Raw genomic sequence first — 27,481 nt, forward strand, 5'->3', positions numbered from 1 at the left:
AAAACATCGTATTAGGCTAGGTTAAACTTTATTTAAGTTAGCACCTTTCTTAAATCAGTAAAAATTGTCCAGGTAGTTAATTTAAACAAATAAACATAGATTTACAAAAAATAATTTTAAAACTGTCATAATCAAAAAGTACGCCCGCAAAAGACGTAGGTAATCATCATTATACCGTTACGTTATTTAAATGGAAAACACCCTTTGTTATTATTATTAAACTCAACACAATATTTACAACTCATACATTTAACTAACATTTATTTATTACTTATTAAAGTTTTTCATATTAATTTTGCTGTTGTAAAATGTAATGAACTGATTTATTCTTAGATATATTTAATCGTGCTTCTTACAATATACCTTTATTCACTACTCAAGCTATCTACAAATATAACGTAAAAGTTCAAGTACGAATAAGGCCTAACCCACGTACTTAGGTACACTGGTAGGTATGTAAAAATACATTAAAATGCTGGAATTAGCTACAAAAAAACAGTCAAGTAAGGCACAGCAAAGGCTTGTTCGAATAAAAGTTTATAAACATTTCGAATAACAAATCTTTGTCGAACAATAAGTCAGCGAATAAAAACAGCTTTGTGTTATTATGTAATAATGAAGTAACTTATATTACGGTGGGTAACTAATTTGGTACTTTTAATGGAAGTGTAGCGAGCTAAGAAAGAGGATGTCATTATTTTTACTTACAGTAATAAGGTAATCTGTGACCCTTTATTTACTGGCGGTACTGCTATGTAATAAATAATTATTTTGTCATAGTTAGCGAAGTTTTCCGATGTTTTGATAGTCGACGTTGACTACGTTAAAGCATGCAACACATGACGAATTTCACAATCATACCTATGTAATCTTTTTTCATAAGGCAAGTCCACCATAGCTGCCTTAGTATACATGTATATTCATATGCACCTATGTATCAAATCACCGGAATACCATATCACAAATGCTAAAACAAAACCGCGAGAATCAGGTCCCGAAAAGACTGACAAGCGAAGACTGCATTTATTAAGTGTTTCGTTTCCTATCCACTTTTTTGTGTGCATTATTTCGTTTTTGCTGATCGCGCACACCAGTCTGTTCAGGCTATGATTAACCTTTTGAACGCCACATTATATTAACTATGTTATACACCAAAAGGTGTTTGTAAACTTAACAGCCGTGGTACAACAACTAGGCCACTAGGGTGTTTAACGACGGTTCTTCCCGTCTGTTCCAACATCGGTAGATAATAGTTTTTTAATATTCATAGAGACATACATTCTTTATAGTTGCAGTAGCTCATGCGGCTTAAAGAAATAATTCTTACTGGCCTAAGTTTTGTGATCATTTTATGTTTCATATATTAGGCTTAAAATCTTGATATCACTGGCGTTCAAAAGGCACCTTAAAAGCTACAATTCGTTTACTTAAACAAAAGAAGCGCAAGCGGCGCCAACAATAGCGCAGCAGTCTTCGCAAGGGCGCCGGCGCCGTTGCAACCGTCGTAGTCGCACGTCTCGCAGAAGGAGGTGACTTCGTTGGGCCCGTTGGACGTGCTCGGGCAGGTCGTGGAGTAGTCGTCGGCCCGCTTCCATGTGCAGCCACGAGAGATCACCAGCTCGCCGTTTACTGGAAAAGAGATAGTTTATGTTAGAGATTTGTGAAATAGGTAGATGCCCTAGATATCGCTGGAGCGACGTGATAGAGGTGGAGGCTGATCTCTATTTGAATCGCTGAGCCAAGAGAGTAAGTCAATTTTATAAGTACCGGCCTACTGACGTCCGATAGCTGCTTGTCAAAGCATTTATTCGGCCTCAGGGAGCTCTACCATGGCCGCTCACCGCTCTGTACTTAAGTTGCATTATCACCCCTGTCTTTCGATTGTCAAGAGACCTATCTAGTCAATACCAATTTTTATCTTGTACGTCCTATATACGTAATAAATATATACATAGGTTATTGGTGAAGGTAGGTACTTATGTTGAGATGTTTTGAGTTAACTAATTAAGAAACAGATATCATTCTGTATCTTCGTGGTATATGTCAACAAGTTAACAAATTATCGAGAAACAAGCTATTTAAATTTTGCGATTACAATACCTACCTACTTAATAACCAATGTGCGGTCAACCTAAGATAATATGAACTTATTCTCGTATAGGGCAACTGATAGGTAGAACATCGTGAAGCAAAACAAATAGGTTCTAGATTTTGCTGAAAATACCTAAATTTTAATCCTTTAAGTATACATATTTAGGTAGGTATTAATTAAAATAGTGGATACAGAGGCATAGGTACCTTCTACCCGAAACAGGTAAGAACTTTGAAATATTCATTTCATGCACCATCCTACGTGTAGAAAACTTATTTATTTCTCTTTACTTTCCCTCTTAGATAAGCACCAGATATACAACACACAAACTACCAGAGATAATCTAGTCGAGCAACTAGCTAGGCTCACTAGAAACTACGGATATGGTTGCTACATTGAACATTGAACCAAGATGAATAATCTCGGAGAAAAGCGGTGTGCGAGGAAAAGCTATCTTTAAAAAAATCCCCATTGCTACCTTCGGTTTATGTCAACAAATGAAAGTTTATATTATGTACAGTCAGCTGCAAAAATATGTATCGAGAGAATCGTCTCATAAATATGGTACTACGCTCTTATTACACTGGAATAAGATGCTATGGAACATATTTTTGAGTAAGATGTGTACACCCATATTTTTACACTTGACTGTACCTATCTACCGCAGGTTCAGTGAGAAAATATGATAGTTTTTTGTAGAAGTTCTTCTACCTACGCACTCTTTATTGCTTTTCTATGTAGGTGTCTAAGGTATGTCATAATAAATTCGAAGCAAAACTAGCTTATACACCTAGATCTAAATTTAAAGATGTAGTCAAGTCATTGTATTTTATCACAACCAGAAATAACGGCACTTACCTACTTACTTTTGACCTTGCGCAAATATAATATCGCAACAATGCACGTGGGTGCATTGTTTGTTGGTAGACCTATTATGTAAATAGCTATGTAGTGGTAGGTTCACCGTTGAAAAAAGAAGGACTTTTTTATTGCGGACGTGACTTGCTATTACTCTTGTTTATGAGAATATGAACAGGAACAGACTACATGACATGAGTTAATGAAAAACACTATACTTACTTAGGTAGTTTGTGAGTGATTGAACGAAACTACCATCAACTTATTTGTTTAAATCGTTGCCGACAATATTTATGCCTCCTACCACGCAACAGTAATTTGGGATATAGATAAAATAAAATAAAACCGGACAAGTGCGAGTTGGACTCGCCCACGGAGGGTTCCGTACATTTTAGTATTTATTGTTATAGCGGCAACAGAAATACATCATCTGTGAAAATTTCAACTGTCTAGCTATCACGGTTTATGAGATACAGCCTGGTGACAGACGGACGGACAGCGGAGTCTCAGTAATAGGGTCCCGTTTTATCCTTTGGGTACGGAACCCTAAAAAACCGACCAACTGCGAGTCCGTATCGCGCACGAAGGGTTACTCATTACGCAAAAAACGGAAAAAAAAATGTTTGTTGTGTGGAGCCCCATTTATTATTTTTTTATTCTGGTATTAGTACCTACTTATTTTTTGGTGTAGCGGCAACAGAAATACATCAGCTGTGGAAATTTCAACTGTTTAGCTATCACGGTTCATGAGATACAGCCTGGTGACAGACAGACAGACGGACAGTTGAGGCTTAGTAATAGGGTACCGTTTTTACCCTTTGGCTACGGAACCCTAAAAACATGTCAAGTATCATGTATGACACAACATAGGCTGTGTTTTGTTGTAAGGTATAAACAAATTATATCAACATTAAAAGACGCATACCACAACACTACCATAAGCTCCTTTGAAGGGCAAGTATGTAAGGACACACGTAAAACACACAAACACATTAAACACGCAACAGAGGTACTTGAGTGCTTATGAATCATTATACCACACACCGTGACAAGATGTTCACCTTGTCACATCTAAGTTTTCCCAAAGAGTAGGAAGCGCGAAATATAGCACTTGCACGGTTTCTTTATACATACGTATGTATATCACATAATTAGCGTCGATTAGAGAACACAATAGAATGATGTATAAGTACTCCTGGCCACGTTGTGTAATGGTAGGTGAGGTTGACATTGAGAAACTGTGGTAAGCACAATGTAAATTAAGTAGCCCTATAAGGCGGACGTAAGACGAGGGGAATTTGTAATGAAGGCTTATGGTAGATCTTCATAAATTAATATTACCTAATGATAAATCTACTTAATCATAAAATCTTGTTATAGTTAGTTATAGGGAAATATTGTTCAAACTATTTTTATTTAGCTGGATGAATGGACCTACGCTGCATGTTCTTAGAAATGTAGGTTTTGACAACATCCACTTGACTGTATTCTAGGAAATAAATATGATTTGATAGTAAACTACAAAAGTATTGACGATATTATATATATATTTTATGATAGAGGAGGCAAACGAGCAGATGGATCACCTGATGGTAAGCGATTACCGCCGCCCATGGACACCTGCACACACACACATATATAGGTTGATTCATAACAGCTGACTCGACATTTGAATTGTACGTCAATAATTTGATATAAACTTCGTAAATCAACCAATAACGTAGGTATAGAAATGTCTTGGCGTGGCGTATTGGCACTGCAATTGAAATAGCATATTTAATTTGAGTGGCGTTGCAATAGACGGTGTTGCGAAACTTTTTACTGACTTAGTGGTTTCTAATCTCTACATTCGTTAGTTTTTTATAGGTAGTAATGTACCTAATATATTATAAACCTAATCCAATGAATCAAGAAATGGTAAAAATGTACGCATAAATAATAAGTATTTGGCAAAAACTTCAATGTTGGTACAAGCTTTTATCGGTGACTAGGTACTTTTAAAAGAATTCTTTCCATAGGCAACTAATACTCATCGAGACAATTGTAAAAACCCAATTAGGTTGCGTTGTTTTGTCACAGACATTCCTATGGCGACCCCATGTCTCCATCATCAGATCAGATGAATAGTACCATATTATTGCATTGTCGCCCGACTTAAGTACATACTTATGTATGCAAATCAGCTTCATCCGAAACCGGGAAGTGGGTCAAATTTAACTTACACGATTTGATCCGTACAAAGAGTATAAAAAGTTAAATAAAAGCTTGTGAAATATCAACCTAGTCGCGTAAATATTGCTATGATGAGCCATCACTTAATTAAACCGTCAACAGACCATCAATCAACTTATAGTGCCCTTAGAGTCATTTGTTTATTTACCGCTTAACCAGAATTGATTCATTAGTTTGCACGTACTGTTGGTACCATGAGATTCATTGAGAACGTTAGATAAGTATTATTATCAAGAAGCAGTGTTAAAAGGTGAGTCAGAGTGAGGCCTTGATAAGGCACTAAACTTTATCAGTTACGTATTAGGTAAACGTAACCTCTTGTAGGTCGAGGTCAAACCAATTAAAAAACGTAAATAGGTCAAAGGGACTGTTGAAAGCTGTGAGAAACTATCCACGTATAAGTTATTTCTCAAATTTCAAATGGTGTATAATTTTAGCATGAAAGGTAAGTCACGCACTTTGACATTATCAAGAGTGCTTTTATTCAGGGTTTAGGTGACAGACAGGTTATCAATGGCCGGCGGCGTGTCAAACATATCATTATAGGCCAAACCGGCTAATTGACTTGCTTTGTCTTCGAGACTTGTAGTACATATAATATGCTCACTGCTCAGTATAATCTCTATGTAGGTAAGCCGGTGGGAATCGAGCTCTTATGAAAGTTCCGCCGCTGAAGGTTCTAATTGTTACGGGTGTTAGAATGAATTTTAATACAGACATTTTTAAAGTTATTTGTAAGAGCATGGTAGTTGCACAACAGGAAATCGCTAGTTAAAAAAACCGCTCATGTGCGAGTTCGTTTAACTCGCGCACCGAGGGTTCCGTACAAATATTAATTTATATATCGTGAGAGTCAGAATGGCGGGTGTACCTAAATAAAATCAAATGAAAAGCATACCATATTTTTGTACCTAATTTGTACTATTTAGTACCTCGTTTAAAAATTTTTGTAAATTTTTGTTAAGTTTAAAATAATTGTACCTTAGCGTTTTTTCTTAAAAATTAAATCGATAACTTGAAAAATTATAACGCCTGCAAAAATGTAATAGCAAGCAAAATATAAAATGAGTAAAACTTGGAAAGCACAAATAAAATGACTCATATTATAATTGAATATGAAGGTACAAAAAAGGTACAAAAATTTGGCTTTTATAGAATTTATCAATAACCACGGGAACATAGCGTAATAAAGTACACCCGCCATTCTGACTCAGGATGGCGGGTGACCTGTTTTTTGATCATAACTTTACGTACCGTGAGGTACAATTTTTTTTAAAGGAGGTACTAAATAGTACAAATTAGGTACAAAAATATGGTATGGTTTTCATTTAATTTTATTTAGGTACACCCGCCATTCTGACTCTCACTATATATCGCCAAATCAGCGAACTAATTTGCGCGACCTGTATGTAGGTGTTGGCTTTTCAGGGATAATTCTTTATCATTATGTGAACCGATTTCAACAAATTTTTTGTTTTATTTGAAAGGTGTATTTAGTGTAATTAGTAACTATTTTTAATCTGTGGTGTTATCTCATAGAAATTTCAAGAATAATAACCACCCGAAAAGGAAAATTAAATGTAAAGGTTTTTTTTTTCTTTTTCCTTCATATTTTTTCTTCACTGTAAAGAAACGGGGTTGGAATTTGGAATGTACAATTTAAGCTCTTTCATTTCAAATGATACCCCACTTGACCTGGTCTCTAAGACTTTGAAATTATGCCTCCTCTTTATAATGGTAATTTTCAATAGTAAAAATAAAACACTTTCAATGTGGGTTAGCGTTGTTTATGACTACCTATTCCACATTTAAAATCCATAGCTTTAATAGTTCTCAAGATATTTAGCAATGTGACAGACGTTACGGACGCGAAGGACGGACAGAGTCGCACCATAAGGCACCTTTTGTATCTTTTTGGTACGGAACCCTAAAAAAATACAAGTTTTTCCCTCTTAGTATGATAAATAGTGTGGTTAATCAGTTTGTAGTCTAGGTAACTTTTCTATTTGCTTGGGTATTTAAACCTTCGTAGCTATTGTGATTTATAATTATGGATGATTACGACGAGTAATTACAAATCTCAGTGGCAGTGAGTTCTTATTGTAAGTACTTAGTTAAGTATAATATACTCGTAATGAATAATCAAAGGGATGTACTTAAACAAAATATTGTTGGACAATATGGACGGGAATGTGAAAGAAGCGTTTGAAAAGCTGTGAGTATATACTTATGACGCCGTACGGTACGATTGTGCGCCCGTTAGTTTACAATCAACGCAGGTACGTCAGGTTCGTTTGTAATCTTTCTAACGTTAGTTTATAATTTAATTAGTGAAACAGTAAACTGACGAGAGTTTAAAATTTTACGGTGACATATATACTCGTACTATATTACATATACCCAATATGTATAATTCGGTGTTCCTGATCTGACTTCTATATAAAATTAGGTTACTGAATAAAACGGCAAGTAGTTGTGTTAGATACTGATACTGTTTTAAATAATTTTGCTTGTTGCAGGTAGATATATACTAAGTGTGAAACAGGTAAGTCATAGAAACTTTCGCCGTGGCGAGGGTATGTAATCGCCCCACCGTTTGTTCCGGAAAAAAAAGTCAGCACGTGGGAAAGTCGGGGTATTGGCAAGTAGAGCTAAGTTTGGAGGTTAGGCGAATACACCATAAAAGGACACACTTCCTGGTCAACTGGATGTCATGTCATTTCATTGGAAGAGGTATGAATAAGTAGCCCTAGTGTTAGCGTCACAGTGAGACAGCTGCACGCCGTATGAATTGTCGATCCGGCTGGTTATGAACAGATCTAAGCAACTATTTATGAAACTCACCATATTTCCTCTGTTTCTTGCACGCTGACTTGGACGAGGTGAGGTAAGGGTAGGTGGCGCCGGTGTTGGCGTCACAATTGGACAGCTGCACGCCGTAAGGATTGTCGATCCGGCCGGCCATGAAGGGGTCTGAGCAGTAGTTGTTGTGGAGGTCCGACGAGCATGTCCAGCAGCGCACGGATTCTCCTAGAAGTCGGAAAAGGTTGGTTTAAGATTGGGTTTTCAGTAAATCTCGCACTAACTTAATATCCTTTGAAATAAATATAACAAAATTCTTTAGTCTTAAGTTTATTATTAGTAATAAGTTTAAATGTATATATTATATCACTACATATCTATGTCGTTAACTCGCTACATATACCTAATTTGGCTCTCGAAAAAAAATCTGATGGTTTCTTTAAAGCAATTTTACGTCTCTGCAGTTTCCGTAAGAAGTTAGTGTATAATGTAAGTAGATTTTTGCATAGTCAGTAAATGACGATGAGTTCGATACATATGTTATTTCCCCGATAGCCATCTAAATAAATCGTTAGTTACATTTTTACAATAAAATTATCACTGATCTATAATCTTGCCATAACAAAACATAATGGAGCAATTTCAAGATGAACAAGCAGTCAACAAACGCTTGTAGTTGAAACGGTAATAATTGTCAGCCCCCCATTACCGTAACAATGGGAAAATATTCCATTCAGACTGTTTTTATCAATGCTCGGTTTGAATAAAGAATAATGAATTTATGTTTTATGGAACTTGATTCCGAGACGCTATCTTTGGTTTGTGAGCTGTTGAAACAAGAAATATTTAGCATCTAAATATATAATTACTTTCCCTACTGCTATATTTCTCATCTGTTTTCCCAGTCGCATCATGAGAGCGTCAGGAACAGGATCCTACCTTCCGTCCTAGAAGGGACACTTTGCAGCGAAGCCTTAGCCCAATTATAATCAGTCTAGTTAGACCTTCTTAGTTTTAATACTCTAACATATCCATGCATGCAAAGTTGTATGACGTATTTAATATTTACATCTATCGTAACCGTTCGAATGAGTGTTACAAATCACTCTTCATTGCAAGACAGGAATGGTGTCGACCTTCGATACCACAATGAAAAACTTATAGTATTAAAGTACCGCAAGGCCCTTGCATCCGTGCTAAGGTTTTTGCCATCCGTCACGGCAACTCGGAAACGACAATGAAACGACATTGAATCCGACGTGAAACCGCTCAAGCATGCAAATTTATCATATCAATGAATTGTCTACAAAAACTACACAGAAGTGATGAAGTTTTTTTATGAATTTAAAGTACAAACATGAAACATTTTATCTTCCAATGGTATCACGAACTCAAAACTTTGTTTTCGTGATTCGCCAGCATAAATCCGTTTTAAATTCACAAATCGAAGCTCTATTTTGCATGAAGCCACATTAGGTAGTAACATGTCAGCTATATCTATCATGTTATGTATTTTGCAAGAAATAGGTACCTAATAGTACTTGGTACCGATTTGAAACCTAACTTATTGATTCTAAATATGCTCCGTCTGCATGGTTATTAAATTAATTAACCGTGATTTTGTAATTTGCCTCAAATTAGTTCGGTCGAACCTAAATTAGAAAAGTAGGTAAAGAGCCGACTAAACCAAAAGATGACGTTGCGTATACGCAGCATATGTTGTGTTGCAGCCTACTCTTTCTAAACGTTGCCTTGGCGTATTTTCAGCACTACAGCACGCTTATCTTTAATGGCGGCTTCCTATAACATAGTGAAGAGTCCTATAAGTTCGCCGTGGCTTGGTTAGAAACTATTACTCCATAAGCACAATTGAACAATACCGTATCCACCCTTTTAATGTCTCTTGTATTCTTCATAGCTCATTAAATCTTAAGTGAGAAGGAACCAGTGCTCGTCTTGTGCTATTACGCAAGGCATATTTAAACTGTAATATGATTAGCCAAGGGAAAATAGCCCTTAATTAATTACCATAAGGTATGTCATTAACTGTTATTTAATTGCGACGTATAAGATATGCATGACTTACTGTGGTGCGCTTAATAGCATACATGCGTCATACCTACCGTTATCTCAAAGGGATCGTTTAGTTAGAACGTTCATTGGTCGCTGAAAACAGGTGCAACATTGGTAACCTCGTTTCTTTAACTAGTTAAACTACATATTATATGTAGGCATGTGTTCACAAGCAAAAATGTACCCGTGGTGATTACACTATACTTCATACATTTTTTTTTTGATGAAAACAAGTATAGGTATGTAAGTTGTACCTAGCTTTTCAAACTGTCTTGCAAATAAAAGTATTATTGTCTCAATACCGTTTCGTATAAATGTAAGGTAATGATCTCGAACGCCTTAGCCTTGTCATTGCGGCCATTGCGGCCTAAATAAGCACATGCACACTATGGGAAAACGTGACATGGGGCGGTGCAGATTCTGTATAGAGGCAGAGGAGACGCCTTTACACATCCTGGCAGAGTGCCCTTGTCTAATGCACACCCGTGACTCAACCCTGGGTCACTGGGCAGACACATATTACGTCCGGAAGAGTTAAGGTCTCTCGAGATCAAAAAGATCCTGCGGCTGTTTAAAGTTCCAGGCTTGGATCGAGAGTTGTAGTAGGTGGCGATCACAATAGATCAGGGATGGTCGCAGTGAATAGCCTTACATAGCCCCTACAAGAAGAAGAAGGTAATGAAAAGAGGACTTTTACTTTTAATTAAAAAATATATAATTACAAATACCAGACTTAAAAGATTATTACTGATAATTATTAGCTAAAATTACTCTTTTAAATAATACAAAATAATAGGTACGCCATTGACTAGAAATACTAATAGAATGCAATAAAAGGTTGCACGCAAGTAGAGTTGGTAGCATTGACCGATTTGACAAGACCTTTCGTGTCTCGTGTCTAACCAACATGGACAAATGCATCTCTTATTTCCAATGCAATCACTGCTAATATACTGTTATTCAGGTCATAAGATTTCATCTTCATTGCTTACTTAATAATAAAAATAGAAAAAACAAACGAAAGCTAAATAGATAAAAAGACTTACTTATAGTCGACTAAAAATTAAGGAAGGGAAATGTTTTCCGAATGTACCTACGTTATGAAGTTTGTATGCACATAAGAAGCATATATAAGCATACATACATACATACACACATACATACATCCTACAATGTATCATCTGACCCATGCACCGACCTGGGTGCTTAGCCAACGTGATAATCGTTAACGCTCCGTAGCGTAGCGTAGTCATTTCTCTCTATCACTCCTCTATATAGATTAGTGCGACTGCGACAGTGACAGTTGGGTTTCGTTCGCTGCGTAAACGATTGGTACGTTGCCTAAGCACCCTGGTTAATAGCTTTTAACATAGATACATACATATTAGCTAATGGCATCGCAGTTATGCGAGTGATCACTACACCTTATAAAACAAAGTCTCCGTCGTGTCTGTATACCTGTATGTTCGCGATAAATGTAAAAACTACTGAACGAAATTCCATGCGGTCTTTCACCTATCAATAGAGTTCTTGAGGTAGGTTTAGGAGTGTAGGTAATTTGGTAACCCGAAGCCGGGTCAGTTTGCTAGTATTTTATAAACCCTATTTAACTTTCGGTAGGTTTATGATAAATGTCGACATGTTAAGCGTTGTTAAGATGCTAAGCTGCACAAACTTGTACCCGTAATATTTTCCTATGGCCCTAAACCAACATCATTAAATTTAACGTTACCCAATATTTGGACACACGCAGTAAATAGTTGGAAGGTTCTAGCGCATTTATTCGGTTGCCCCGTCGACCTGCTGAAATGAGGTCACCGGATCACCACTCCTGCAAAGTGCGTCTTGATATGAAGGACAATGACCTATATATTATGCAGGGAAAAAATAATTGTGAGTCTATAAATGGCTTCATAAGGGGCTAAATCTCCTGCTTCTTCCTCGCATTGTCCCGGCATTTTGCCACGGCTCATGGGAGCCTGGGGTCAGCTTGACAACTAATCCCGAGATTTGGCGTAAGCACTAGTTTTTACGAAAGCGACTGCCATCTGACCTTCCAACCCAGAGGGTAAATAATCCGAGGGATAAGGAGCTAAATCATCCGCAATAAAATTGGAGTGCGTGTATCCAAAGCACTTCATGAAAATAAGAAAGCACTACAAAGAGTATAAAAAATATATATTGAAAAATGAATGGAGGACTAAATTGTAGAAAAAAATTACCTACTTTTACATAGTTGAATCAAAGCAGATAACATGATAGTTCATGTTCATACGAGTATGAATTGTTTCCTAAACCAAGCTTTTATTTAACAAATGATTGCAGTCTAAGTGGTTCGCTCCTGCAGTATTATTCTAATTATTTGGTAACGTTGTAGGATTTTGATAAACCTCGATCTCCTCAAGGGAGGGCAATTTTTTAAATCGATTGCTCGGTTTCTTGTTCTTTTTCTTGTTCAAAAAAGTAATTGTAGAAAAAAATTACCTACTTTTACATAGTTCCATCAAAGCAGATAACATGAACTAATACGAGTGTGAATTGTTTCCTAAACCAAGCTTTTATTTAACAAATGATTGCAGTCTAAGTGGTTCGCTCCTGCAGTATTATTCTAATTATTTGGTAACGTTGTAGGATTTTGATAAACCTCCATCACCTCAAGGGAGGGCGATTTTTTAAATCGATCGCTCAGTTTCTTGTTCTCCCTTTAATACTGTCTTCTTTACTAGGCATTTAAATTCTATTAATAGAATTGAAAACGAGTGGTCAATATTATATTTCAAAAATAGCATATACGAAATCGAGCGTCCTAAATTCAAAATCGCCCCCTCCAGATGTTACAGGTATGAGAAATAACCGCAGAATCGCCACCGCGGTTTTTTTTGTGCGTTGCAGATGCAACACAGGTGCAATCTATGATCGAATAATCGTTTATCTTTTACGAACGTACCGAGTTTGTGCGCCTCTTATAATCGAGTGTCCATATTTTCTCTTAACTAAGTAGTACCATTTTAGATAATATTATGAATTGCATTATTGATTTAATCATTATTTTTATTACGGTAATTAGGTGGACTAATGTAATGTAAAAAATAAACTGATTACGTTATGTAGAATTGGTATCGTTAAAACAATGTGGTTTGCCTCGATATTCCAGTGAATCGCAACTATTACATAATAATTTTAGGTAGGTATTTTTAACTCAATTAAGTATTAAGTTAAATTTGATATAAAAGAAGATCCAACGCCCAAAATGCCGAGGAGGTTAACTGCTAAGAGCCCGTAACCTAAAGTTTTCTAGGCAAATTCATTTATCATGAGCTCATCATCGTTTAGTTTAGCAAGGACTAAAACAGCGTCACATTCTAAATAGAGACACATTTCACAATACCTACCAGCTGGATGTTTCATAATTTTAACGGCCAAATTTGAAATATCGAATTCAGATGTTCATCGCATAATCCCACCAATGCCTCTTATTGATGCCGTAACGAACTTCGTAAATATAGGTCGACATTGACATGTCAACGTAAACAGAAGCATCCCAGTGCAAAGGGATTTCATCACTATTAGCGTAATGCTCGTCCAAGGTTACCGTTGAATTTGAAAACCGTAGTCATAGACATACAATACTGTAGTATATAAAGGTACCTTTTGACCTTTGATTTGTTTTGTTTATTTACCTAGGTAGGAAGGTAGCTAAATACCTACAAGGTACTATAAAATGACTGACTTAACGTCGTAAGGCTTTTTTAACTTTTAAGGTGAAACTGCATATGAAGTGTCCATGGCCGACACGGATGAATTTTTAGAGCGTTGATATGTATTTTATTGCTTACATTATTTATTTATTATTGTATTAAAAAATAAGCCGTGGATTAATAACATATATATGTATTGAAGGGGAAATTAGATCATTCCAAAAAGAACCCAGCCATGTGCGAGTTCATTTAACTCGCGCACTGTGGGTGCCGTACAAACTTTCAATTATCTCATGGCATGTTAAACACGAATGACTTTTGACCAGGGTGCCTAGCCAAGGTGATAAAGATAAAGATAGTTTATTATTCGAGTAGGCATATTACAATGCGCTTATGAACATCAAATAAAGCTACACCGGCTCTAACCCAACACCTCTGACCCGAGAAGATTTAAATCCCCCCTCAATTGGAGGAGGGTATCCCAATATGGACCGGCAAGAAACTCGGCGGGACACATCTTTTCAAAACATTACATCTTATAATTAACATGCCTTAAATAAGAAAAGTATGATGTTCTTTCTTACCTGAGCTATGTCACCTATACAATGATTTTACATATACACATACTACAATGATTTTAATTGCTACTTGTTTTTACAGTTTCTAGTTTGACAACCTTTTGCGCTACGATAACGAAACGCTTTGTGTCTCTCCAATGTCAGTGACAATTGCGTTTTGTTCGCTACGGAGCGTAAACGATTGGCATGTTGGCTGCGCACCCAGAAGTACCTACATGGGCAACTCCCCTAACTAATTTGTGCGATCTAATGGTTTATCAGGGATAATTCTTTATCATGTGAACCGATTCCAAAAAAAAAAAATTTGAAAGCATCACCTTCTATCGAAACGAAGATATTTGAGTTATTTTGTATCATGGTTGGGAGCTTGTGGACTATAGTTGAATAGTTTTAGGTACGTTTTCCGAACGTTAGTGTTACTTACATGGTATGCCGTAAGAATAAAAATAGCATTTACATTATGAGAACGAAAGTTTGTTGTAGAAATCCAGAACTACGTAACGAACCATTCGCCCGTGTATTAATTTAATTGTATCTGTTTCAAGGCTTGGTAGACTGTTATTCTGAATGTAGTTGGAAAATAGCCATTTCTTCTGGGTAACGCCTGCTCTATTGTGAGATTGAGCCAAAGGGTTTAGTCATGCTTATTTATTGTGGTTGTCAATATTTAGACAAAATACAAACTTCCAACAGACAAGATACTTATCCAAGTAATTACAGTAGTAGCAAATAATTTATCATGTTTTATCAGATTTTTTTATAATTCCTCAAAAACGGCTTTAGCGATTTCGATGAAAGTTACAAGATAGTGAAGTATGAATTCAACAATTCGATCAACCTAGGGTACATTTTTAAAATAATTAGTTTGCCTGAGTTTTCGCGATAGCCCGGTGGGTATTAAAGTAATAATTCGATTTAATTTTTAAACCTGAGGCTAACGAGGGCGAAACATCGATCCATCTAGGTTTTATTATTGGTAAAATTCGCTTTTGAGTTTTGAGTGTTTTCAAATAAGAAATTCAATATTTATAACATACATTAATTGGTTTGTGTGATGTCCCAAATCCGCATAGTGCTAACGTGGCTGCCTATTGCCACGTGCAGTGGGACGTAAGTATGTACATATATATACATATATGGTCGTGATGATGATATAATCATTGTTTATATCATAAAAAGTCTAATTTCACGAATTTTCGAATGAATGCCTGCAAAAATACCAATATGATAGATTTTTTGCCGCTACTGTATTAATTATAACAAAAAAATATTATTTTGCTAATCCGCGAAAAAATAACGTGCTAGTCAATCAGTGCTAGTAGCACGTAATTTTTTGTTTTAATTAGTATGTGTTTCCGCAAAGTAACGCCTGATTCTATTCATTATTTACTACTGTCATTACAGTCCGTGTATAATGTGAAGATGACCTACATTTTTATTACCACATATTAATTAACATTTTCTGACCTAATTCAAAATAGGGGTGCCAATTCGCCACAATATTTTCTTTTCTAGTCACGTCTATAAAATAAATATAGACTTGTGCTGTATCGCACCATTAATCACGCGCACTCATTATTTACTACAATGAGAACAATTGGTACTACCTGCTTTGTAGTACGAGTGCGAATACTATTGCCATAGGGCAGAACAGTATTTACGTAGTTACGTACCTAACTACTTCACTTTAGATACCTATCATTTATATTTTTTGTACTAAGTATGAGATGTGTGATAAGGATAAACTAAACCTAGAACACAATTACAGTCTTCTTGAATGTTAATTAATGTGCGATTATTCCTTTACCTAGGCAAATAATGAAATAAAGTTTTTGGAAATTGTATTTCAAAGTCGACATATCATAAATATCACAAAGCGACCCTTATACCTGTTTTGAAAATACCCATATTTGACGGTAGACAGGCAGAATTAATTTCTCATCGCCCCCAAACATAATAAAAATAGAATCATTGACAGCCCTAAAATAATGATAATTTCAAAACGACGGGGGACCGGGGGCCTTTTTAACATTAATGAAATTACTGTTCAAAGGAGCAATTTGTCCCTTTCCGGTGACGACCCTCGATACAACGTCTCTTCGATTCAAATCACTATCTCGTTTAGTTTATCTTCAACGATGGTAAGTTTAAAGATAGAATGTAACAAATTTCATGCAGCATGCATGAATTCAATAGCAGCAGACTTTGTTCAAAACTCTGGAAATTATGTATAAAATCTATACTATACCTACCAAAATAATAAAGGCAGTGTTGTGTTATACGTATGCATTTGTAGTTAGTAAGTGCGAATTTCACACTTTCTATGGGAGGATAACCCTTCGCGCCTACATTTTTTAAATTTGCCGCGTTTTTCTACTGACGAAATTGGCTTGACAGACTACACTTCCATATACTCTGGCATGCCAGCTTTGTCAGCAGAACAGGTTGCTAATATGCAAAATTCCCTTACAAATTTTGAATTTCTACTGACAGTACTTTCGTAGGTACTATGTATTTTTTACCAAGTGTCTTAATCCGCCATCGATTCGTGCCAAGGTTCATGACTATAATGAAACCATAAGGGTACAAGTAAGCCATCTGGTTTATTTAAGTACCAGTAATGGATGAGGCATGATCCTGTGGGATCATAATTATATGTCAAGAGGTCACAGCCCGTCTATGATTCACTTGCACTTATTAGAACAGACCAGAAATGGTTATTTGGGTGTCTAATATCTATATATATCATTTCTTATACATGTATTTGAATGTCTCTATTTATACCTTTGTATCTGCGCGAAAGTCAACGGTTTCCAAACTCTCATATAACAATATTTCAGAAAAAATCTAATTACAAGTACCTATTTTAAAAAGCCTCGTTTGTAATTTACTGATGATCTTAACAGTATGTCGGTACGAATGTCGGTACATTCGAAAGCGTAGCAGCGGTCCTATCGTATCTTTCACATAAATTAACGCCCTTGTATACATTCACTTTTTCCCCATAAAAAGGGAATAATCTTGGCTATCGTTTATTAATATAAATGAATGATGTGATTTGCCACCATTCATTCGTTCATTCAGGTCACAATAGCTTTTAACGCCTCTCCATGGGTCGTGCGTTTTATTGAATTTCATTCAAATTATGCGGGTCGCTCGATGTCGGTCGTATCAGTCGATCAGTGATAAATAATCTCCTTTATAGACTCGGCGCAATTAAATACTTCTAGAAAGAAATGTAGGTTGATAAACGACCTAGACCTGAAGGTGGAGAATTTTTATTTGTTCTAATACTTAGCTCTACAAGTAGGTTATTTTCCCTTCTAGCTCGCTAATTTATATAATACAGTTTTGGCTTATATATTCGTTCTGAATTAACACCTAATTAGGTTAAAGTTATGGGGCATCCCCCTATTCTTATGCCAGTGTTGTTGCGAAGAAGTTGCTTCACCCATTCGAATTCAACTATCGACTGACATATCAGTCATCACCGGAAACAAATGAGCCTTACTTAAGTTACTTAGGTAAATGTACTTAACCTAGAATATTCTTATCTTATCTTAAACGCGACTTCTGTTTACATATGTGCAAAACGTTTTACTGTTCAAATATTAGGTCATAAGACTAGTAGGTAAGCAATGTATGTACAAGTGGCATTTGTACAAGAACATTTAAGTTTCGATACATTTCTACTACCTCAACTGTGGGCGTTAACGTTAATGCTCACAGACTACATGATCCTTGTCATTAATTAATATTAACACCGTTAAAAATCGTCAAGGTACAACCGAGCAAGCGGTAATCTTTATTTATGTTTGTCTCTGTTAATGGTCCGTAAATTAAAGTTTACAACGAACGAACGGAACAAATAGAACGAACGGCTACACTATTCTGATGAGTGGTTTATATACCAATACATAAACATACTCATTGTTGTAGTACTTGTAGTGATAATGGATAGTTGAAGACACAACATAATAAGGTCATTAGCAAGAGCAGCAGCTAAATAGATCTGCGGCTTCTATTTAAAGATCTAGCTTTATTCCGAAACGCGCTAAATGAAGTGTTAAATGAAATTGTATTCGCTGGTGTATCTTGTTTTGTTTCTGATAATTGGTAGTCAGGACATTCAGGGCGGATTATGTATTTAATTTACTGTACATAGGCGTTTCTTGTTTGTTGTTTTTAGATATTTTTTTACTTCTTACACGAAAATTGCTTTTGATATTTAATATGATTTTTAACCATGGTATTTGTCTGCACTAATAGGGAGCGCCGCAAAGGTGACATTGCAGTCACGCACAATAACAAAACGTTAGTGCGCAGTATCTAGCTCGAAGGATCAATGAGTTTATTAACTCAGTATTTTTACTGGACAACACATTTTACTCTTATTACCACTGTATAGAACGACGACATCTCTAATTTATCACAACTTTAAATCTTTCAAAAAGTTACGGCTTATAATAAAAATATTTTTCTTATCATGCTTATACTTTAATGGTGTTTCATGTTGAACTTCGCCATAATGTTTTTGTTTTACGGTACCTATTTTTTTTCAAATTTAATCCTGTTCCAAATTAAAATTTATATACATGCTAATTTAATCTTTCAGCTGAGTCTTATTTGGTAGAGCAAAGAAGATGGGATATTAGCATTTGCGAAATCAGGTGTTTCTTGTAAGCCGATCCCGAAAACCTAAAGAAGTATCTAAGAGAAATTACCTAAAGCTGCCACAGCGGTGTAGGAATGTTTCTGAATACAAACTGTTACCTCATAAGAATGTTTGTAGGGCTGCAGTCAAATTAGATCAACGACACGTGTCTTGCCGCTAAGATGAACTGCGCCAGAATAGCAACATAGCTCTAATCGGGTCAGGCGACACAAAGTTTATTGATATACCTACAAATAACCATGATTTCCTAGTCAAAATTCACATCGGTCCTGTAGGTTTAGCTATGATTTTACGGCCCGTGGGTGGGTTTATGATATACACGCATGATTTATTACACTTTTTAACCACCGGATTACGTATACGATAACGTGGTAATATAAACAAGGCGGCTGAAAATCGTAAGGACACATTTCTGATTAACTTACGGATGATGCTCTACAAATACTTGCGAGTTGGTAATAATGCAATGATTCTAATAAGTGCACAACGTGCGTCGTAAAACGTAATACGATCTTCGTTTTATTAATATGGGCAAAGACCAATAACGAAAAGAGGCCTGGGAATATACTGACAAGCTAGAGTATCTACACAGAAAAAAAATAGTTCTCCAGCCAAGTAAATACTCTTGTGTCAAGACATTTTGTGTTTCCTATATAAGGAAACAATAAAATTCTTGCGTCAAGATATAAAATATTTCAAAGTTTATTATTTAAGCTAAAAAATTTAATTCTCTATCCGAGCTATAAAAAGTTTTTTTTTTAAAAGCTCATTATTCTCACCAAGAGCGTTTACGTTTTGTTTTAAGTATTGTATTTTTTAAATTGAACCTAACTGTCTTAGTGCAATACTTAAAGAACTTGTGCCAAGAAACTTTGTTTCTTGGGGTTAGATACTCATAATTGAATTGAGAATTATATTTCTCCATAAAAACAAGAAAAAGTATTGGTTCAAGAGTGCGTTACTCAATGTGAAATATGATATTATTTATTATTTATTAGAGCTGAAATCTCTTAGCGCCAAGTTTAGTATGTCTTGAATAAAGAATGAGTTTTCTTAAACCAGCATGGTTTTCGTCATTCGTTGAAATCTTTGTAGTTTTCAATAATCCTCTTTATCTTCTTCTTCTTCCTCGCGTTGTCCCGGCATTTTGCCACGGCTCATGGGAGCCTCGGGTCCGCTTGGAAACTAATCCCGAGAATTGGCGTAGGCACTAGTTAAACTAGAGGCCTTATTGGGATTAGCCCGGTTACCTCACGATGTTTTTCTTCTTCACCGAAAAGCGACTGGTGAATATCAAATGTTCGTACAGAAGTTCCGAAAAACTCATAATGTACGAGCCGGGGTTTGAACCCGCGACCTCCGGATTGCAAGTCATACGCTCTTACCGCTAGGCCACCAGCGCTCTTGTCCCCTTCATCAAATTTATTGATACTATTTTATGTAAAAGTCTCAAACCAAAGTATTGGTGCTTTTTCTTTTAAATAGCTTTGGCTCTTGACTGTATATTGACAACATCAAACCAAGAATTAATCGCTCTTGCGTAAAAACTTAAGTCTCAAAGCAACATTTTGGTGCTTCTTCTTTGAAATAGCTTTGGCTCTTGACTGTAGGTTGAAAACATCAAACCAAGAATTTATCGCTCTTGTCTAAAAACTTAAAGTCTCAAAGGAAAATTTTGGTGCTTCTTCTTTGAAATAGCTTTGGCTCTTGACTGTAGGTTGAAAACATCAAACCAAGAATTAATGGCTCTTGTATAAAAACTTAAAAGTCTCAAACCAAAGTTTTGGTGCTTCTTTTTTTAAAAAAGCTTTAGTACTTGACTGTAAATTGAAAACATCAAACCAAGAATTAATCGCTCTTGCCTAAAAACTTAAAAGTCTCAAAGGAAAAATTTCGTGGTTCTTCTTTGGAATTTGGTAATATTTTTGGTTTGAGGTAGAGTTACTCAAGATAAAACCGTTTTTTAAGAGCGTGCTATATCTCTTTCTAAGACTTTTTTTTCTTGCGGCGAATAATTAATATCTTAACTCAAATCACTACCATTCGCTTTAAAAATGTGTAAAGATAAAACTAAATAATTTTTATTCTCCTTTTAAAAATTATGTTGTTTTTAACTCAAGACATATTTATTGGACTAAGCAATTTATTATTTTATTTAAGCAACCGTGCGCAAGAGAGTTTTGTGTTTTGAATTAAGATATCTTTTTTATCTGTGTATTACCTATTTGAATCAATTGAAATTATGGAAACCGGGATTCATTAGGTAGAAAATTGTGTAACCATAATCTTAAAATCTGGGTGCACCCACGAATTAATGCGTTCGGAGAGTACAATAAAACTGTTCGTCATTGTCACTGTTTAATGGTAATAGGCGGACACGGTAGAAAGCCCTTCGGGCAACGTCGCTACAATGGGAAAGGGCTAAAGTGTGCCGAATAGCGTCACGATAGCGTGGTGAAAGTTGCCCAACTATATTTGTACATTTGTAGCGATACCACATTAAAGATGTGTCATGATGTAAGTAAATATGTATAGTTGGCGAATATGGAATGCTAGCTAAAGGGTGCGGTTTTATATACGTGAAGGTCACTGATGCATTTCTACGCATCTGACTAAACAAAATAAATAATTGGTTAGTCAGATTTTTTAAGAAAGGTTTTATAATTAGAAAAAAAACTTAAACACTAACGTGGATATGGTCCGAACGATTAATCAGCAGATGGTAACTTAATTATTTATATTGAAATATAATTTAGGTTTCAGAAGGGTCATTAACCTAGTTTACTGAAACTTGCATACCTACCTATTTTCAGTTAAAGTTACTTTGAGTTGAATTTGCAAGTAATATTTTTTAAATTTTCATTAAATATTTGAAGAGTTCGGTCCATATTCGTCTAGCTGTTATTTAATTATTTAGTTTGGTTGAGTATGGATGCAAAGAGTTGTTCAAACTGGTTCTGTACAAGCTGACCTGCGAACACCCATATAATATGTATAAAGTATATCATTCGCGAGGATTATATACTTTATGCAACTTGTTAGGTTGTGGACGCAAAAGCCAAAGTAAAAGCTAAAAGGTTCATTCACGACTAATGTATATAGAGGTCTAATATTTAACACCTTGCTGAAAGAGTATCATATCATAAGACTATTTGCCAACTCGCTACAAATTTGGCAGTCGTCAATATGTCTTAACATGACAAACACATTTCCCTACTTATCTCACATCACCTCAGTTTAAATCCGATATAGTCCTATTAATATTCTACCGGTAGCGCTACGCCGGTTGTCATTCTCTGTGTGCTGCTGGAATCACGGGCTGTTATATAATTAGCTAACTGGTTATGGTGAAATCTTCGACGCGGTCCAATAACAACCAAAACTATCTATGCATTAAAGAACGTCCAAGCGCCATTTGATTTCAAATGACGTTTGCTTTGATACCAGTCATCGCCGTGACTATTCTTTCAATATAATTATGTATTTTGCATTCATTTTGTTAACTGGTCATATAGTACCAGTACCCAGTACCACTGTACTAGCACTATGAGTAAGTAATACGCTACTAAACTACTAAGCTTTTACTTCATGTGGTATGAATGAATCATCACTATCGTGGGTAATTTTCTCGTTACTTTAATTGGAAGTTTGTTCAGTATTTGTAACAAAAAATACTATTAAGTTTTTGTCTCATAAGTTGTAATTGTAAATAAAGAGGCATTAAATCAAAATACACTACGGTCAAAATGATTACGATAAAAACACCTCGCAAAAAGTTAGAGTAGTGTAAGCAATTATTCAAATTACAGTATTTTGATAATGGCCTCTGCAAACGTCATCGTCAGCGATAATTACATGCGATTTGCGATACATTGCAGGATTATCTAAAATCGCATGCCATTTGTTGCTACGTTTGTAGAAGCCTTAAACGTTTGAAAGCGAGATAAACAGTGTATGTCGCTGCACTACTTTTTGTGTAAGTATTGCATATAAATGTTAAATCTGCAATTCTGCAGTCTGTGTTCGTTCGATTAGAAGCTTAAGGGAACCCACTGGAAACGCTGCTTGAACTGATTGTCTGGAGTGTTACTTTATTATGCTTTTATTATAAATTGTTCGCACATTGGCAAGGCCATTTTAACGAGGGGTCGCGCATCGCGCACTTGGCCGGATATTTTTATTTGATAGAGCTCGCTCCTTACTCGTAATGATGATGGAGACTGTCCCACCCAGACTCCTTTTGCTCATTTGTCTTTCGACCCTTCCTACTCGGTTGTCAATTATTGTAGGTAAAGAAATAGGTACTTTATATTGTTGTACGTACGCTATTTCCTTTTCGTATTGATATTTTAAACGAGTACGCATATGGACTACATGTAGGTATAGTTATGGACAGGTATTCATTCTTTATTTTACTTCTCAGAGTTTTTGAGTTCATATATGTAATTACATTTTTTTCTATCAAAGAAGGTTATATATATTACCTACCTATATAGGTCTAGAAAAACGTGAGAATATTTTATTTTAATTGGATCGTTTACTTTTTTTCAACTTACCCATAAATAAATAATGGACATTTTTACACAAATTGACTAAGCCCCACAATAAGCTCAAGAAGGCTTGTGTTGTGGGCACTCAAACAACAATAAATATAATATAAAAATACTTATAATACACAGGAAACACCCATGACTCGGGAACAAATATCCGTGCTCATCACACGAATAACTGCCCTTACCGGGATTCGAACCCAGGACAACCCACTAGGCCAGCCTGGTCATCAAAATAAGAATCCATCCATGAATTCTCAAAATAAGAATAGTAACAACACGCTAAGTACCTAAGTGGCATTATTATCTAAACTACCTCCCAAGTAATAATAAACAATTTCTCTGCTTTATGGAAACAAGATATGTCGATGTTTACCGACAATAATGATGAACTGTACGATAAAGTAGTACAAGATCTAGCTAATAAGGTAAAATGAATTCAGTTGAAACATAAAATAAAATAATAAAAATTATATCTAGGCGTCCGTTTCTTTGAAACTACATTCATCCCATATAACTTTACTTGTGTCAAAACTGAAACCGTCAGTCCGTATCTTTTAGAGTTATATCTCCCGAGAGTTAGCTACATACATGTACTAAGTATAAATACTAAACTATACATTTAAAAGCATTCTTGTATTCTATATGATACAATAGTACATATGTGCATTATTAAATGCATAAACGCGAAGTGACGCTATTATAATATACATATAAACTGACTGACTGATCAAGAGAGCTACGCGAGACGTGGACATTGTTATAGGTACACAATCTACTGAATCTGGGTACTTATTGTACAGTCAGCATCAATAGCAGCGGATGAAACAACGCGCTAAAAGTATCTGATATTCCGGATAACTTTTCCAAATATAGATAAATCTTTAAAATTTACATAGAGAAGTATATTTTTTACCGTCTTAATTGTTCTACATATATAACCACCACATTTTGTTAAGCTGTTACAGAGTGGCAGATACTTTTGAAACCTTGTTTGATCCGCTACTTTTGATGCTGACTGTACCTACGACACAATAGTCGTAGCCAAGGTTTACCTTATTCACGATGCCGCGGATAATAGCCGTAGACAATTTCAACGTAAATTGTCCAATTAATTGGTTTGTACAATCCTTAGTTCAATTAAGTCATTTAAAATAAACCAATCTGATTCGACGTGTTGTTCTTCAGAGATATGCGTATTATGTAATTATATAAATTACGTGTTTAAAACGGTTAAATTAATATGGCTGCGTATTATCCGTAATTAGGCAGTTTATTTAACAGGTTTACATATATATTCGTTAATTATCTACCTATAGGTTTATTTTTATATTTGATCTTTTAACATATGTATTTTTTTTTATTAAGAACACAAACAGTCACATATACAAATGGATTTGAAGTGTAATGTGTTCTTAACCTACTTAAGAATCATAGACCTGGAGGTTCATTATTAAGTACAGTCAGCATCAAAAGTAGCGGATGAAACAACGCGTGAAAAGTATCTGATATTCCGGATAACTTTTCCAAATATAGATAAATTTCTATAATTCGCGTTCAAAAGTATACCTTTTACAGTCTTTGTTGTTCTATATTAAAGACATCACTTTTTGTTAAGCTGTTACAGAATGGTAGATACTTATGAAGCGTTAATCGATCCGCTACTTTTGATGCTGACTGTACATAATGTTATATTACATATATTATCAATATGTAAATAAAAATTTAATTCTGAGTCTAAAGTAACCACTTAGTCTCTAATAGAAGATACCCGGGCTATATTTTTTCCAGTTAAGGTGTAATTGAAAACTAACGGATAATTTTTTCAAGAAAAGATGAGTATCTGAACAGTAGAGGAAAAAGTTATCTAAATCATGCACGCAACACGCAAATTAATTATGGTTCATTAATTAATTTGCGTGTCGATATTAAGTGTATAAACTACCTACATTTGTTTTGTTTATCGGTATAAACACTTCACTTGTTTTCTTTAACGGAGTTATAGATGTTTTCCGGGACGTTTTGTTGGACCCGGGTATATCTTTAAACTACGTCCAAATGAGAGGTATAGGCACTGTGAACGTCATCTCGCTTTATGTGGTAGGGCACAGAGGATGTATATTCCAGATCCAGAGCAGAGCCCAACTGGGGCAGTACCTACACTTTACAGAAAACCGCAGCCAAATAACACTAGACCATACTCTTAGTGTTGTGTTCCTGCCGGTGAGTAAGGTTGCCAGTGCTCAACGAGGGTGCAGAGTGTTAGGCTCGGCAACGCGCATGTAACACCTCTGGAATTGTCATAGGCTACGGATACTGCTTACCATCAGGCGGGCAGTATGCTTGTTTGCCACCGATGTAATGTAAAAAATGTTCTATATCTATTATATACTATATAGTCGACTAGTACCCACAACAAAACCTCATTGAGCTTACTGTGGGATTTGTGTAAGTATAGACTTTATTTGTAGTAACGGCCCGATTCGAATAATGATTAAGACACGTTTAAGATCTTTAAAAGATCGATAACTAAACGTCATATCAACATTGACGTTTATTTCGATTCCGCTGTGATCCCAATAAGATCTATCTATGATATTTCTAATGTCAAACTGACATTGGTTGCCCGAATCGAGCTGCTTCTGTCAATTATACGACATACAAAGGATATCTAAATGAGAACTTATCTAAACCAGAAGTTATCGTATCTCATTCTTCGAATCGGGCCGTAAGACATAATTAGTCGTTTTTATTACCATTTAGTATATTCTGTATCTTAATGATCTACATTTGATCCTAAGAAGTCTGCAAAGGTGTCGCCAGCTGATGGGTTAAGGGGGGCACTTTATACGGTCAAGAGGAGAGGGAGGGGCATACATTTTTTGCAAATTTTCATTCTCTCCCCCCCGGCCTCTACTTAAGTAGTCTGCTACTTTAAAGGAAATAAATCTACATCCATTTAATGATAATGAGATATTATTGCACTTACTTACTTGTCTCTACCTAAATTTTCGTCTCCACATGTGTAATTCAAAATTAAATTGAAATCATTGTTACTATTATCAAAATGGTAAGCACAATTACTGCGGTTCGGAATATATTTATCGTTTATACATATTATTATTTTTAATCTAAGTATATTTAGAATTTACAGATTTGATATTTTATTAAGTTATTCAACACAAAGTTTTTTGCAAAGACAGTTTGTAGTCTTAAGATTCTTACCGTAATATTCAAATTAATTTGTTTGCAATTAACATGCCTTCCATTCTTAAATATGCTTATGTAGTAAACACAACCTTAACAACCTACGCAACGTACACGTGAGCATTTGAGCAAATGCCATTGGATTCACTTTCATTACGACGTTAGCGAACTTAGCAGTGTTGCAACCTCAAACAGGTTTAACTTGTTCCTGCCCTGCCCCTTAGGCTTTAACTATACCTACCTATAACTCAGTGCAATTGTTATCTAAAGATAACGAACACATTTTTAAGTTTGCTTCGTTTATCGAGTAGACCCGTGTATACGTGAGTAATACGTAATAGCAAAACTAGAACGCGGGAAAACTTACCGTTCTCCTAAATGCTGTTTTATTTTATTTAAATTAAGAACGGGGCATAATTATGGACTTTTAATTTTATGCGCGTTAACAAAAAATGGTAAAACAAAAATGTAAACAGTGACCTCAACGTAAACAAAGTTTACGCAATCGTAACTTTTGAATTACTCATAGTACAGTTATAGTAAACATACCTTCTTTAATGAATAAAGCTACCAGCAGCACGGGAACCAAAAGCGCCAGATTCGCCATTTCCACGAGTTATTTTATTAAAATAAACAAAACACAATCACGATTTCAAAATTCGAAACACTGAACGAGCGACGAGCTTATTCGGTCGCGAGCGAGTGAATGAAGAGTG

At 35.5% G+C, this 27,481-nt stretch overlaps 1 protein-coding gene across 1 annotated transcript; it reads right to left on the reverse strand.

The window, feature by feature from the left end:
- Window positions 1–11: 11 nt before the first annotated feature.
- Window positions 12–27,481, reverse strand: LOC133526361 (uncharacterized). Its single transcript, XM_061862956.1, has 3 exons — window positions 27,315–27,481; window positions 8,027–8,212; window positions 12–1,629 (listed from the first exon to the last, which is right to left on the reverse strand). The coding sequence occupies exons 1-3, from the start codon at window positions 27,370–27,372 to the stop codon at window positions 1,424–1,426; spliced, it is 450 nt and encodes a 149-aa protein (XP_061718940.1). The 5' UTR covers window positions 27,373–27,481; the 3' UTR covers window positions 12–1,423.

Source organism: Cydia pomonella, chromosome 16 (genome assembly GCF_033807575.1).
Source record: "Cydia pomonella isolate Wapato2018A chromosome 16, ilCydPomo1, whole genome shotgun sequence".
In the NCBI taxonomy this organism is placed as follows: Eukaryota; Metazoa; Arthropoda; class Insecta; order Lepidoptera; family Tortricidae; genus Cydia; species Cydia pomonella.

Bases quoted from the DNA above. Each gene is read 5' to 3' on its own strand.
- LOC133526361 (XM_061862956.1), bottom strand. From the start codon at position 27,372: ATGGCGAATCTGGCGCTTTTGGTTCCCGTGCTGCTGGTAGCTTTATTC. The intron at 8,213-27,314 runs GTATGTTTACTA...TCCGACTTCTAG, and splicing joins AGCTTTATTCATTAAAGAAG to GAGAATCCGTGCGCTGCTGG. The intron at 1,630-8,026 runs GTGAGTTTCATA...TCTCTTTTCCAG, and splicing joins CAAGAAACAGAGGAAATATG to TAAACGGCGAGCTGGTGATC.